At 40.7% G+C, this 16258-nt stretch overlaps 1 protein-coding gene across 2 annotated transcripts in view; it reads right to left on the reverse strand.

Annotated features, from left to right (window-relative positions):
• Positions 1 to 812: 812 nt before the first annotated feature.
• Positions 813 to 16258, reverse strand: part of LOC122803611 (stomatin-like) — a 264536-nt gene continuing 249090 nt past the window's right edge. For both annotated transcript variants that reach the window (XM_044073337.1, XM_044073336.1), the window contains exon 7: positions 813 to 1893. In XM_044073337.1, coding sequence (XP_043929272.1) covers positions 1699 to 1893 — 195 coding nt within the window. In that variant the 3' untranslated portion in view covers positions 813 to 1698. The remainder of the gene's footprint in view (positions 1894 to 16258) is intronic.

The following is a 16258-nucleotide window of genomic DNA, read 5'->3' on the forward strand; positions in this document are numbered from 1 at the left end:
AAGAGGCCAATTCCCCTGCTGTGGCTGGAAGATTTTTTTTTTAGAAATAACTTTAACCATGGTCAGAGAAATCCCTTGCCCAAATGCAGAACAAAGCTAACAGCCTTCGTCCAAGTGAAATGCTCGTAGGCAGCGTAGTTCCTGTGGGGGAATCCTGTGACCGAACACAGGGCATTTTTTAAAATCTGAAGCCTTGTCAGACATTTCGCAAAGGCAGACAAAAAAAAACACCAAGACAACAATAAAGCTAATTCCTAACATACTAAACATGATAAGCAGCCAAAAAGACAGTATAACATTTGAGGAACCATTACTGTGAATAGCTAGAAGGTGAGATTATCTAACAAGACTTTTTTTTAAAACTCAAGGGAGAAAGAAATAAGTGGAAAAAACACCAACAGTAAAAACTAGGAAAAATAACTAGCAAACAATGTTGTAAGATTGAGTGTATGAAGTACTACTGAAAAGTTATCACTGGAAAAAGTTATCTGAGTAAGAAAAAAGGGTAAGAATTCACTTATCTGAAAAAAAGGCAAAGTGCCAAAGCTCTGATCCCTGGGATCATGGCTGAAACTTGCTGGTGGTGAATGAGATCCGAGGAAATGTGGGAGCAAAGGGGAATTATGGGTACAGTGGTGGAGCCTGAGCCTTAGATCCAACAGTTTGAAGATTTGTCGGCTTTGGATCCAGTCCTATCAGATATACTTAAGTTGAAGAAAGCGGAAAAAACAACACTGGATCAACTATTTTACACGTTAATGCAAACACTTCTGTAAAACTACAAAAAAAGAAAACATGACAGGATGAAAAAGCTCTTTAAATAAATTGCGTTTATTTGAAGGCATTCTGTGTGATATAAAATCAAGGGAAACAGGAAGATGTTGATACAAAATAAAACAATAAGCACAAGAAAGCAGAACTCTAGAAAAGGCACAAAAGCAATAAAGCTTTACACTAAAGTACTACTGTAAACAAAGTCAATGGTGCAGTGACAAAGAATGAAAGAAGGGCGAAGCCCACATACGAATACCCAAGACCTGCTTAACATTTACCAAAAAACAGTTTCACCTGACAAGAAGATCCACTTGGGCTGGCCTGCTCACCACTACCTTTGCAAAGAAAATTCTTTGTCAGTACCTAACCTTCGCATTTTGAGTTAACTTGCAAAGACCAGATTTTTTTCTGCAAATGTAACTGACAAACTTTAATTTAAACAGCATGCAGAGCATATTCATGAATTGATTTAAATAAAAAGTTATTAACCAGGTAAATGGAAACCATCACAGTGATTCCAATATCAATCAATGCATACACTGGTCAGTATTAAATGGCTAAAGTTTTAATATATACGTAAAGAAAATTTGGCATAATTCCATACCATCTGTCTGTCCTATTCTCTGGGTCTTTTTTTTTTTTTTTTTTTTTTTTTGAAAAACAGGACATTCATGAACTAGAAAGCAGTACCTGGCACTTGTGATAAGAGAAATCCACAGATCCTACAAGTCCCAAGTTCAGATTTAGAACTACCATTCTGAAAGTTAAGAAGACTGCCGCACACTTATACACTTGATTACATCTGCACAATGAAGTTATGGATTATGCACAACACTGTATAGGCCATCTTTATTAATAGTCATGGCAGGAACCTGGCACTTAAAAGTTCACTAGTGGTAAATAGTGCAAATGTTTTCTGTGCCCTCATTTTCCTCCATGCATTAGGCCTTGCAATAAATCTATTGGCAGGGGGAATATAATAGTGGAATTCTTCTCTGTTGCGATGGTGGTCAAGGTCTGGAGATAACGGAGCTGAAGAGCAGCTGGAGACTCTGTAATAACAAGTGAGGCCTCTTTCAGGGCTCGGGATGCATTCATTTCTCCTTCTGCAGCGATGACCTGAAGGGAGGTGGAAAACTCAAATTAAAGTTTAATGCCAATAGAAAAGTAGCTTATAGCAACAGTTATGCACTTAGTACCTACCTACCATTGCATAATTCCCTTCGCCACATTTAAGCAAGCACAACTACAGTTACGTTTCTGAAGCACTGCATGGATGGATGTCATGTTTTGGACCAGGCAGGAGGCCAAGGTCATGTATGTCACCAAGCTTATATGCCCCAACAAATCTCTTCTTCAAACACAAACAATAAGCAACAGTAAATAGTTATGCATATTAAGCTGTAATATTAAAATAGATGCCACTATTAAAAACACAAAAATAGGACTGTTACTACCTGAAAAGTACAGCAGTTTGAGTCCAACTCAACTTGCACTTCTCTCTCTATTCCTTACCTGCTATCTACAAGCCCAGCAAGGCTGGTCAAGTAGCTTCAAATTTTACATGCAACAGATAACCACTGTCCCTGCCAGCGACTAAATGAAATGCCAGTCATGAGTCTAGGATTTACTTCTGACATCTCAGCTATGAGAAGAGGTAAAGGTTAAAAAGTACAGTTGTGTAAAACTTTACCATAACAGTAGATGTCCTTCTGTTCACTGCTGAAGTATTCTTAATCATAGTGATCTCCTGATAAGGACAGCCCAATGTCCAGCCAGTATACCAAAGCCTTTAGATCTTGTATGTACCATACGTCACACACATGCTGTCTGTGTACTGGACATAAGGCATAAAGGTGACATATGGATGCAGTTACAAGAACAGAATTACAGTCTCCGTAGGACAAAAGGAGGCTATGCATATCCAAGTGGAGAAAACACAGAAATAAAAGGGGGACCCTCAGCCAGAAAGATAACCAAATCAAAGCCCAAAAGAAAAAAAGGGTATGGAGAGAGGGGCTGAATACTGCAACAGTGAAGAGAAACGCATCTATTGTTATGGTAAGCATTTACACAACTGTACTATGTCCTTCTATATCACTGTTACAGTATTCTTCATCTTACAGAGAGTACAAAGGCTCAAGAAAAGGACTGTGGGGTGGAAGGGTGGGAAGAGCCCTTAACATACCCATGCAGATGGCCCTAGCAAAACCTGCTCTGGCTCTAGAAACCATATCCAATTTATAATTCTTAGTAAATGTATGCACTGAGGACCAAGTAGCAGTTTCAAGGATGGACGTGGTGTCCAAACCCTTGAAGAAACACCAGAAGAAGCAACAAACTTAGTAGAATGAGCTCTAACTGAAGTAGGGAGACACTTGCCATAAAAAGAATAACAAAAAAGGAAATGGCCTAAGATATCCAGGAGGAGATGATTTGTTTGAAAACTGTTAAACCCAAAGTCCTGGGATGAAATGAAACAAAAAGCTGGTCAGACTTACGAATGGCCTTAGTTTTATCCAAATAATACCCGAGCTGTCCGTGCAAATCCAATGTATGCAGGACCCTCTCACTAGCAAACTGTGGAGATGGAAAAAAAGGAAGGGAATTGTACTGCCTAACTTAAGGACAACTAATTAATGACCTTTGGCATTAAAGAAGGATTAGTACAAAGAGACAACCTATCTCTGTGAAAAAACAAAAAAAGGAGGAATGGTCAAAAGGGCCTGAAGCTCAGAAACCCTCCAAGTAGAAGTAAGAGCAAGCAACAAAACATTCTTTCAGGTATAGTGTTGCAGAAAAGCTGAGACTGTAGGCTCAAAAGGAGTCCAAGTAATTTTTTCCAAAACAAAGTTAAGGTCCCAAGGAGGAGGAATAAGCTGTCTTGGGGGGCCCAAGATGCAATAAGCCTTTAAGAAATTGTTTGACCTCAAAACAAGAAGCCAAAGGAGGATTTGCGGATAGGCGGGCAGAAATAGATGACAAATGAGCCTTCACAAAAGAAAAGTGCGAGCCAGATTGGAGCAACTCACACAAACAGGAGAGAACCAGAGGGACCCTCGCTGAACAAGGGACCTGGCTAAGAGCATGACACCAGACAGAAAATCTTTTCTATTTGGACATAGAAGACCTTCTGGTTGTGGGTATTCTTGCCTCCTGTAAAACTCTTAAGCATGTTCTCAGAAAAGAAGTGCCTAAAAGGGATCAAAACCCTATCACTCACAGTGTCACTTGAAGAGTTGATAAGTGACCGCTTGTCCTGTGTGAGGTGGTCCAGCTGGTGAAGTAACTTGTGGTGATTGCCCCTGGTCAGATGCATTAAAATGGGGAACCAGTGCTGTCTTGGCCAAAAGGGAGTCACTAGCAATATTTTGTAGGGAGGCCAGCTGAATCTTCTGCAGGACTTTTGGAAGCAGAAGAGGAGGAGGGAAAGCATAGAGAAACATCCCCTTCCAAGGTAAAGAAAGTGTGTCCATCTTCCATGCCAGATGGCATGGCATTCTATAACAGAAAACACGAAGATGCCTGTTCAGATGGCAGGCAAAACGATCTACCAGAGGAATACCCCACTGATGGACCATGTCCAGAAACACATCTATGTGAAGCACCCATTAGTCAGCCTGTGCTTTTTATCTATTCAAGGAGTCTCCCACTAGACTGTGCTCTGAAGAAATATACACTGCCTGAAGTTTTAGCTGATAACCGATAGCCAGATTCCATGCCTGGAGAGCCAGGCTGCATAGAAGGTAAGACTTTGTGCCCCCCTCTGCTTGCTGATGTACCAAATCATGGTGGTGTTGCCTGTGTAAACCTTCAAGGGGCTTGCAGAGAACATGGGGTAAAAAGTCTGAATGGCCAGAATCAGAGCTCTCATCTCTTTCATGTTGACATGGTCTAATTTCTGATGGGGGGCGGAGACCTTGGATATTTAGGTGACCACTAGACATCCCCCACCCCATATGTGTGGCATCTGTGAATAATTCTTGAGAAGGAACCAGAGGCTGAAAGGGAAGGCCTGTGTTGAGGGTAAGTTGCTGAAACCAAACCATCTCTTGAGACAGGAAGGAGAGTCTGTCTGAAATCCAGAGTCAAGAACCAAAACACCACAAGGGCTCCTGCCCAGGACAAGTCCGATAAATTAATAAAATATTAGCTAATTAAATAAATTGTTGAATAAGTGAATGCACACAGTAAAGTTGAACAGCCTTGATTTTCAAAATACTAGAAACAAGAGATTTTTGGCATTTAAACATGGCTTTTGAGTGGCATTTAAACATAACTGCCATATTAACTCCTTGCGTTCTAACTGGGTCTCGCAGTCCCCACTTCTAGGCGAAATGTGCACTATCAATCACCCCAAATTTTAATTTAATCCCTTCTGCAATAGAACATGTGGTGGTGTGTTTGCACAGAGTATTCTTCATGTCCTTCTGTCTAATATCTTAAAGATGTTCATAGACCCTCTGTTTTTAGGGCACGTTCCGTCTTCCCTCTTTAGAAACTGGAACACGAACAGCAGATAGCAATATATAAAAAGTACAGTTGTGTACCTACCATAAATGTAGATGTTCGAGTGTATTCACTGTTTCAGTTATTACACTTGGGTTATCCTGCTGGCAGGCTATCCGCAGTCGGCCTGAATTCCAAAGTCCTGGTCCAGCATCGGTTGCGGTCGCCTTTTCCCTGACGTCAGTGCGCCAGGGTTATACAAGATGCAGCCAACGCCATTTTCTTCAGTCTTTCTTGCCGCGCGGTGCTCGATGCAAAAGCAGTTCGCAAGTGCCGGTCAGCTGACTCCTGAGATTTTTGAATTCGAATTTCAGATCAGAAGTCTTCATTAAAGCTAAGTACCTTGTTGGGGAAACTTTTTTCTTGCTCCAGACCGATGTCAGAAAAAGTCAACAATTGTATTTCTTGTGGGAAGCAAATACCTCATAAGGATTTTCACTCTTACTGTATTCCTTGCCTAGGCCCTGACCACGATGTTGCTTGTTGTTGGTTTTGTGCTAGATTTAACCAACACACTATTAAGCGTTGGTACGATTTTGCCTTTCATTACTTTGGCCACAGATTCAATTATACAATGCCGGTGGAACAGCCGATGACCGGAGTCTATAAAGAACGCAAGGATAAAGATAAGGACAGGCATCCAAGTCCAAAACTGACGATGAGGCTTCCTCTAAGCTAGTCATCGGTTCGCCGGTTCTCAGTGAGGCGCTTTCGCAACCCCTGACACTCGCTACCTCAGAGCCACAGGCCGCTTCCGACTCCCACGTGGAGCCAACTGGGCCTCTGGAAACTCAAGGTATTGGATCCTCGGAAACTATTCCCTCAGATGAGTCCGGAGCCACTGTGCAGGCATCGGCTTCTGAGGGTGTTTTCAGACCTACACAGTTGTATGTAAAGCCATCTTCAGCTTCAAAGCCAAAGACTAAAGCAGCTCTAAAGACAAAGAAACAAGTACAGCATTCTCCAGGACAGACTTCCATGCCTAAAAAACAGATGCTCAAAATGGCTGAAGACCTTATTACTTTGATCAGGGGTTCCCATCCCCCTCCTGATAAGAGGCCTAGGCAAGAGACAGAATATGAATCTTCAGATCAGGTTTCCATTTCCTCTGATTCCTCCTCTGATCAAGAATACTCTCTTCCTCCCTATGAGGATTCTGATGCTGAAGAATCTATTCCTTCAGCTTCTCCTCCTGAGGATTACTCTTTTGGAGAAATCCTGCATACTATGAGGGAGCACTTTCATTGGGAGAGCCAGGATTATTCAGAATCCAAGAAAAGGCTCAGAGATTTTCTTTTACTTCCTCAGCACAGGCCCCTTGCTATTCCTCCTGTTCTGGACATTGTAGATTATGTTTTTTTCAGAGTCCGGCCTGTCTCCAGACTCTATATCCCCTGCACCCGTTAAGCCAGACAGGTACTACAGGGTTCCAGACTCTCAAATTTCTATATAAAAACCCTGCTGCTGACCCAGAAACTATATCTCAGGGTCCCAAAGGGGTCAAGGCTTCCACTGCAAAAAACCCTGTTCCCTCTGATAGGGATTCTAGAACACTGGACAGATGGGGGAAAAAAGTTTACACTTCTGCTACCTTGGCTGTAAGGGCTTTAAATTGTCAGTTTCATATGCTTAAATATCAGCAATACTTAATGTCACTGTTAAAACAGAAAATGTTGACAAATTCTGAATGTGCTGAAAACAAGGAAATGCAGGATTTATTGCATGCAGCTGAACAGGTGGGAAAACATACTTTGCAATGTGGTTTTGATTCTTTGGAGGCCTCTTGTAGGGCCGCTGTAACGGGTTCTGTGATTAGGAGGCATGCTTGGTTAAAGGAACAGAATCTGCCTGATCATGTTAAAGCAAAATTATTAGATGCTCCATTACAGCACGATACTTTGTTTGGTGTTAAGGCAGAAGAGGTGTTGGAGAAAATGGAGGATAAAGCGAAATCTATGCAGACAGTTAAGCATTTCTTACAGGTACAGCCACCCAGATTTAGCAGGAAATGGCCTTCAGAAAACTGGTCCTTTCCAGTGTCAGATAGGCCACAAAGAGGCAGATACAGGAACCCTAGAGGCAGATCCCAGCCCCAAGGCTCATTCAGGCCTAAACAATGGGGTGCGTCTACCTCCAAAAGCGGAGAAGACAAATCTCAACCTTATAGGAAACAGTCCCAATGACTTTCCTCTACCAGTACCAAGCACTTATCTTTTGGATGCTCCCTTAGGGGGAAAACTAGCACTTTTTTCACAAAACTGGCACATGATCACCCAGGACAAATGGGTCTTAAATATAGTGTCTCAGGGTTACAGGTTCCACTTTCACACCCTGCCAGAGACAGGTAGATAGGTTCAGTGCAAACTTCACCCCGCTCTCACCTCCAAAAGGGCCCACAACAATACCGGAAAAGTGTAGTGTCCCAAAAATCACAGACGCACAGGTGAAAATAGCCCTTTCAAAAGCCAAAAACACAGCGTCAATGGGACCAGATGGTGTCCCAGGCTGAGTCTTGCATGAACTACAGAACAAACTAACCCCCCCCCACCTAAACACGCTGTTCAACCTCAGCCTCTCCACAGGCTACGTGCCTATAGAGTGGCGCACAGCAATGGTTATTCCTCTCCACAAAGGAGGGGCCACAACTGACCCTGGTAACTATCACCCCATAAGCCTGACTAGCCTGGTCTGCAAGGCTATGGAGCGCATCATCATGGAACTCATTAACAAAGACATTGGGAGCCTCCAAACAAAGTTCAGCTTTGTTAAGGGCAGATTATGCCTACTAAACCTGGTTGACTTCTTCGAGACAGTCACCAAGGCCATAGACGAGGGAAAGGTGCTTCACACAGCCTACCTTGACCTTGCCAAGGCTTTTGACTCCATTCCCCACTCGGGTATCACAGAAAAACTCACCAGCCTGAACATAAACCCCTACGTCACGAGATGGGTTGCCAACTGGCTTACAGACAGAATTCACACGGTAAGAATAGCGGGCTCCAGGTCACCCCTGGGATTCAGGTTACTGGCTAATGCTCTTGCCACCCCTACAGTGTCTTTTTTAGGGAAAGTTCAAAGGACAAAACCACCACTGTAACAGGTACAAGCATGCAAAATCTGAAGGTAATGCTCCTCAATGCTAGAAGTCTAAACCTTAAAATGCACTCTCGAGGCACTCCTAAAAATGGATAACGTCGATATCCGTGCAGTAACTGAGACCTGGTTCAAGTCTCCAGAGAGCACTCCTGCAATACCAGGCTACAACTCTTGACACACTTTTTGGCCACCAGACCAGGACCAAAACACTAAAGGTGGAGAAGTGCCCATATTCACCAAGGATATTCACAACACCAGGCTAGTTGCCCAACACAAGGCGTCTGAAATTCTCCAGGTGCAACTAACACTAGGTAAGACTGCAATCCAAATTTTAGCTTGGTACAGATCCCCCACCATGCCCCAGGATTCTCACTACACCTTTCTAAACATACTGGAAAATATTAAGATACAACCAAACATCCTAATACTGGGTGATTTCAACAACTCTGCCATTAACTGGGAAAACTACTCCTGTACCAACACCTTTGCCCAACGGTTCCTTGAATTCATAAATTCCAATGCCCCGGATCAACTAATCCTTAGTCCCACCAGGGGCTCCAATATCCTAGACCTGGTCATTACCAACATGGGAAATCGATGCTCCACACCTATGGTCACACCCTTGTTGGTCAGGTCTGACCATAAGATAATCACCCTTGACATCCACATCCCACCCCACACCCCTGTAAGGAAACCTCCATAAAAAACTTCGCCAAAGTCAATTTCATGCTACAAGTCAGACCTGACAAACTTCATGACACCCATGCAGACAGGAAATGAATGCTCGACTGCTGAATACTACACTAAGGCACTGTACGAGCACATCCACTCGTGCATGAATACTGCCATCCCCAAAAGAACCAAGATACTCTCCTCCAAAAAAAGGAAGCCAATCTGGTGGTCCCTTGCCATAAACAAACTTTACAACAAAAGGAAGAAACTGTTGCAGAAAATAAAAAAATCCCAAGATGCAAAAAACTCCCTTACCAGCCTCAGTAAGAAGCTGAGATCCCTCATAAAAGCCTCCAAAGCTAGTTATGAAAATAAAATTGCCAAAGATTCCAAAGACAACCACAAGGCATTCTATAGCTATGTCAAGAATCTAAATGGCAATGCTCATATCTGCTCTGAGATACAACAGAATGGCATTAAATATACTGATCCCAAGGATATTGCCAATATCCTGGCAGATCAATTTGGTGCAAACTTCACCCCCTTTCACCCAAGTGTCATGTTTAATCATAGCCTCACTTCAGGCTTCGTGCCCACTGAGTGGCGCACAGCTACTGTTATCCCACTCCACAAGGGGGGATCCACCTTGGATCCAGGGAACTACCACCCCATCAGTCTGACGAGCCTGATCTGCAAGGCCATGGAATGTATTATCATGGAACTTATAAACAAAGACATTGGCAACCTTCAAGCACTGAACCCCATGCAATTTGGATTCGTAAAGGGCCGATCTAGTCTCCTGAACCTGATTGACTTCTTCAAATCAGTCTCCAGAGCAGTGGACAAGGGTAAGGTGGTCCACACAGCCTGTCTGGACCTCGCCAAGAACTTCAACACCATACCCCACTATGGAATCATAGATAAACTTACTAAGCTGGGCATTAATCCCTACGTCACTCGATGGGTTGCCAACTGGCTTACTGACAGAACCCACACTGTAAAAGTAGCAGACTCCAAATCCAGCTCCAGACAAGTGACAAGTGGAGTACCTCAGGGTTCAATCCTGGGACTGCTCTTGTTTGGCATCTACTTCTCTGAAGTACAGGCCAACACTAAGGGACTCTTAGTAACAAAGTTCGCAGATGACTGCGAACTGGGAGCCATTATTGAATCCTTAAATGATGTGGATATGCTACAGAAGGGCCTTACAGAAACAGTTGCTTGGTGCCAGAGTCATGGGCTCAAGCTCAATGCCAACAAATGTATAGTTATCCCCTTTGGGAAAAAACATGTACCCGTGAATTACCACATAGGTGGCAGTACACTAAACACCGAAAGTGTGATAAGAGACTTAGGGACACAGGTGGACAGTGGTCACCTTTGATAACCACATCGCCACAACAGTCAGGAAATCCTTCTATGTGGCACACCTCATCACCAAGGGCTTTTCATCCCAAAAAAAGGAGGTCATTGTTCCACTGTACTCATCCCTCATTAGACCCATTTGGTACAATGCCCATTTGGTATGTACCTCTGAAGACATCTGCAACAACTGGAAAGGCCGTAGAAATACCTCACTAAAAGAATCGCAGGCCTAAAGCAGATGCCCTATGCTGACCATCTATAAAAACTCCACCTATACTATTGTTGCATATCGTCTACTCAGAGGCGATCTCTGCTTAACATACAAGGCCATGTCAAACCCAGAGCTGTTGGACATGCTACACTTAAAGAAATCCCAATCCCTCAGAGACGCATGCTCCAGGGATATAAACCTTGTCATCACAATGAACAAAATATGCTGGACGGATAGGTTCCTGACCCAGAGACTCCCCAGACTCTGGAATAGACTGCCCATACATGTCAAGCAGAGCACCTCTTTGGCCCTCTTCAAAAGGAACTAAGAAACTGTAATCCCAACGAGCAGCCAAATGAGAGCCGAAGTAGATGAAAATTGGATGAATACAATTTATTCACACAAATATTCACACAATGAACGCTATTAATACAATTGTGTTTTCGTTTTACCACTTCCTCAGATACAATAAGCCAACATTGTTTTCTCATTTAAATACTATGACATTGTTAAAACCAAATTTGCTATTGGACAAACAATTACAAACGCAAATTATGATGTATAGAAAATCAAATACTTGTGATCACTTTGAATTTACTGATCTGTTTAAAATTGAATGATATTTGTTACATATCATCTCTATTAAATGTTGAATTTATTAAAATCATTATTATAAAAAAAGTTTTTATAAAAAATATATATAAATTTTTTTTTATATAAATATTTTAAATAAAATTTAAAACACTATTTAAATGTTCTGTTCATAAAATACGATACTACCCTCTAGTGGAAATATAAAAAACAACTTCCCAAAATATATTCTCAAAGTTTAGCAGATCTAAGCTTTAAAACTGATGTAATGGACAACATGTCATTAAGTCCGGGTTCCTTAGTGGCTTCTAAAATTATTTGCCAATACAGTTCCCGGTACTCCAATTTTGCTTCCCACATACCCCCCCCGAATTTCTTTTGGGACAATCTCTAAAACAAAAAAGAGGAAACTTGCTTGTGTACATATTAACTTATGTCAGTACACTGCATTCCTAGAATTGGCCTTGCTAATTTCATAATGATGTTCATAAATCCTAGTCCTAAGTTTGCGTTCGGTTTTTCCAATATAAAAGGAAGCGCATTCCTTACATATCACTAAATATACCAGACCACTACTATTACAATTAGCATACCCTTTACTCTTGATTTCTCTTTTACTACTAGGAATCTCAACTGAAGAGGCATTTAAAATGTACATACATTGGGAGCAAGCTCCACATTTGTACGTTCCACGTTTCAAACGGGTGCCAGTATACCCTTTTGAACCCCCATGCTCAAAACAATTTTTAAAATTCATATCTCCTCTATAGGTAAACTGTAAATGTCCTATTACTGCTGGTGCAATATCAGTAATTTGCGTAAATTTGTCCCATTCACGGGTAACTACCCTTCTTATAACATTTGAATCACCATTGTAATCCAAAATAAATGAATCTTTTTTGTTATTTAATTCATTATTGGAATAAGTGAAGTCCATTTGGATCTTGACCCAAAATAGGTGCAAACCTACCTTTCCTACCTTCACTAACTTCCCTAATTGACTGTTGCATTAATTCCATCGGGTAGCCTCTATTTTTGAACATATCACTAATGTTTCGACATTCCGCAATATAATCTACATCTTTTGAAGTCATTCTGCTTACCCAAACCAATTGTACCTTAATACGATTTTTCTTCTGAAAATAGGGGTGACCACTGTTAAAGTGAAGGTATGAATTTGAGAAGGTTTTCCTCCTAAAAATTTTGGAACAAAAACTTCCATTTTCCTTTGAAATACTAACATCTAAAAAATGAACACTGTCATGGTCCACAGAATAAGTAAAATCCAAAAAGTGAGTAGTACCTTTTACATAATTCAAAAATTCCAAAGACTTCTCAGAATCGGTCCATAATAAACAGATGTCATCTAAAAAATGTTTATATAATGACCAGCATCCCGTGAATTTACTACTGAGAATGAATTTATGTTCCCAACAGGAAAGAACTATATTGGCATACGTGGGGGCACAACTTGCCCCATCGCTACTCCTTGATTTTGCTTGTAGAATTCTCCCTCAAAGTACATAAAATTATTTAACACTATTTCCATAAGAAGGAGAATGTTATTGAAATCATTTTGTGAAAAATTCCCAAATGTTAGCATATATTCTTCCAACCAGTTTAAACCTATTTCATGTGGAATACAACCAAATAAATCCACTATGTCCATTGTGATAAAAATCAATGTATCACTGTATATTTCAGGTTTCAACTGTCTTAGAAAGTCCCATGAATCTTTTAGAACTGTAGTCCCCTTACATGCTAAATCTTTTAGTTTGCTATCCAAGTATCAAGCTATAGGTGCTGTAATAGCACCCTCTGAGGAGACAACAAGTCTTAAAGGTGAATCTAATGGACATTTATGAACCTTCGGGATGCCAAACACCAAGGGAACTCTTGGAAATTTGTTGTATAAATATTTCAACCTATGAACCTAAAATCAATGGAACCTTCCAATAATAAATCTTCCAGCATCAGATGAATCCTTGAGGTAGCTATATTAAACTCATTAATTGAAGCTGAACTATATTTATGAGAATTATGAAGTTAATTTTTCATTTTGGACTCCTATTCAATACTGTCCATTATGACCGTACCACCCCCCTTGTCTGGTTGCATGATTCTAATAGTATGGTCAGACCTTAAAGTACCCACATGTTGTCTTTCCCTTAATGTTAGGTTGGAAAATACCTTATGTTTCTGAACTTCCTTTCTGATCTCCTTTTCCATAACACTTTCCAAGTTCTTTAATTGTGGATGCAATGGGGGATTGAAAATGCTTTTTCTCCTTAACATGGGTTCTGGTATAGTACTCAATCCTGAGTTACCAAAAAAATATAGCTAAATTCTTTTTCCTAATAAATAACTAAGTCAACAATAGTTTTTACTAGGTCTGCTTTCCTAGATGGAATAAATTTAAAACCCTTAGAAAATAGATCAAAATGCCCTTGATCTTTAGTAATATGACTGAAATTGAAAATATTGTAACCTTGAAATGTATGTACTTTGTCAGACACTAAAATCAAATCATCATGATGGTCATTCGAAATCAAGTGTTCATTCCCCTTTTGTGGGAATAATTGTTGTAATTGTAAAACATTCAAGGTTTGTTGCGAATTCTGTTGGACCTCCTGGGTAAAGGGGGGTGTGGTTGGTCTAAAGGGAATTCCCCATCAGTAAAAGACTGACCCAAGTTATTGTCCATATCTCTATATCCATCTCCAAAACCCTCCTGTATCAAAGTATCACAATCTGGTTCGAAAAATCTTTTGAAAGGTTTGGGTTTCGGGTATGCAGTACCCTCCCTATATTCTTTAAGGTCTCTTTGCAGTTTACCTTGTTTCCTACACGTTGCCTGTACATTTTTTATCAATTTGCCTAAAAATATCATAATATTTAACTTTCTCATCCTCTACAGTAAATAATAAATCCTTCCAAATGCTGTCATTAATTGTCTCCATTTCTTTCAACAATAGAATCTTTTCTTTTTCATTCTCATCTCTAATGGCCTTTACAATGTCCAACCCACAATTGTCGAAAATTTTCACAAGATTAGAATGAAATTCAGACCCAATTTGTACCCTATTGGGGTATTTACAAATTCTTAAGCCCTTTGGCACAATTTTTTGTTTTAAACAATCATTTAAATACACATTGTCACATTCCAAGCCTTTAAATTTATCCATCAGAATGTACAAACGGTCTAAATTCTCTCTATACGTGGGTATTCCGTTAGCTGTGCGATCATAATCAGAGTTATTTGCTAAATCATACTTTTTAGATATAATGTCTTTAAAATGCATGACGCCAATATTTGAAACCGATTTGGAAACACAGTCACCTTGTTTAGCGTTAGCATTGGCGCCAAAATTCGAACCCTCCACCACCGCCGTTCTTGTTTGCGTCAGCGTTTCTTCCTCCTCCCTTGAAAAAATGTTAGGTATTCCTATGCAGTCATTTTTCTAAGTGTTTTGGGTTGACAAACCCTGCGAACTACTTGAAACAGTCAATGCTGACTTATTGCCTTGTCTCCTCATCATTTCCTGGTTTCCAGGAACACCTGACATAATAGTAACTATCGATTGGCAGGCTGGTGTGAGTAGTTCCACCAACTGGGAGAGCTGACCGATCATTTTACCTCTTCAAAAGGAACCTTGATGATTGGATGGGAGACAGGAAATTCACCCTGGGGATCACGTCAGTCGCCCTGCTAGACAGGGGCCCAGGGAAGTGAATACTGTGGGAAGAAATAGGCAGGGAATTGTTATGGCTAGGCTTGTACAGGCCCTAAGGCCAATAGCCTAGTACCAACCTATGAAGACAACCGGCTTCTAAGGGTCTTAGGCCCAAATGCTTTAAGTATTGTCATGGGAAGCACCCAAACAAAAAAGACACTGTTTGTGATGATCTTTATGGGGAATCTGCCAACCACATTAACAATTTCCCTTCTTGGATGACATGAACTTCAGGTAATCAAAGGAAAACAAGGTCAATAATGAAAAGAAAAAAGACCCCAATGGGGCATTTATCTGACAGCTCCATATTCAGCACAGCAAAGGGCATTCAAACCGATGAGGGATGATGGTGTTTGGACTGATGGGAAAGAAATTCTGGGCAACTGCATCCATACATCGCCTTTATGCCCTACATCCAGTACAGGGAGCATATGTGTCACGTACTTGCAGAAAAGATCTAAAGGTTTTGGTGTACTGGATGGATGTTGGGCTATCCTTGGTTAAAAAAAAAAAACTGCAACAGTGATATAGATGGACATCTTAAATTCTTCCAAGGGCAATACAAAAGATGGTTCTTTGTAACATGTTAGCAATTAAACATCAACCCTAGACTACAAGATGCTTAGCTTTATTCACTGACTGCTATGTGTCCAATAAAAACACACAATACATTTTCTTACCAATTAACAGACCAGTTCTTAAAAGTATAATCAAGATGATCCTGCTGTAGTAGAATATCATCAGCTTTACCATAAGAACAGTGGGATGGATAAAGTTAATACAGAAGTGAGGTACTCACCATAGCAGAAGATGTTTAAATGTTTTTCCAGGTCCTCTCAATAATCTTAAAGTACTGGTTTAGCCCTTTTATGAATACTCATCTCTTCTTGACTTCAGAATCAGCAAAGCATTTACGTCTATACAATTTTACACATCACAATATGGGAGGAAAGCCCAGAGATGGAATAACTAGTTCACAGAAACACAGCTTCAGAAAACTCTGGTAAAAGTTTCAATCAAAAACAAAATTCACCCTTGATACAAATTAACACCATGATGTACAATTAATTTCTGCCACGGACTCCTACAGACAGAGGAGATGCTCCTCTTGGAGAGGAAATGGTAAACACTATACAAACACGGCACTCATACCAAGCCTTATCCACAGACTTTACCCAAAACATCAAGACCATTAAGAAACATGGAAATCCAGTAGCCTTTTGACGACTTCAATACAATAGGCAAAGACAAAGTATCACAGCACACACTCCCAAACTATAGCTCTAAACCTCAACAGCACCTATAA

Source organism: Protopterus annectens, chromosome 5.part1 (assembly GCF_019279795.1).
Source record: "Protopterus annectens isolate FY-2018-M chromosome 5.part1, PAN1.0, whole genome shotgun sequence".
Taxonomy (NCBI): domain Eukaryota; kingdom Metazoa; phylum Chordata; order Ceratodontiformes; family Protopteridae; genus Protopterus; species Protopterus annectens.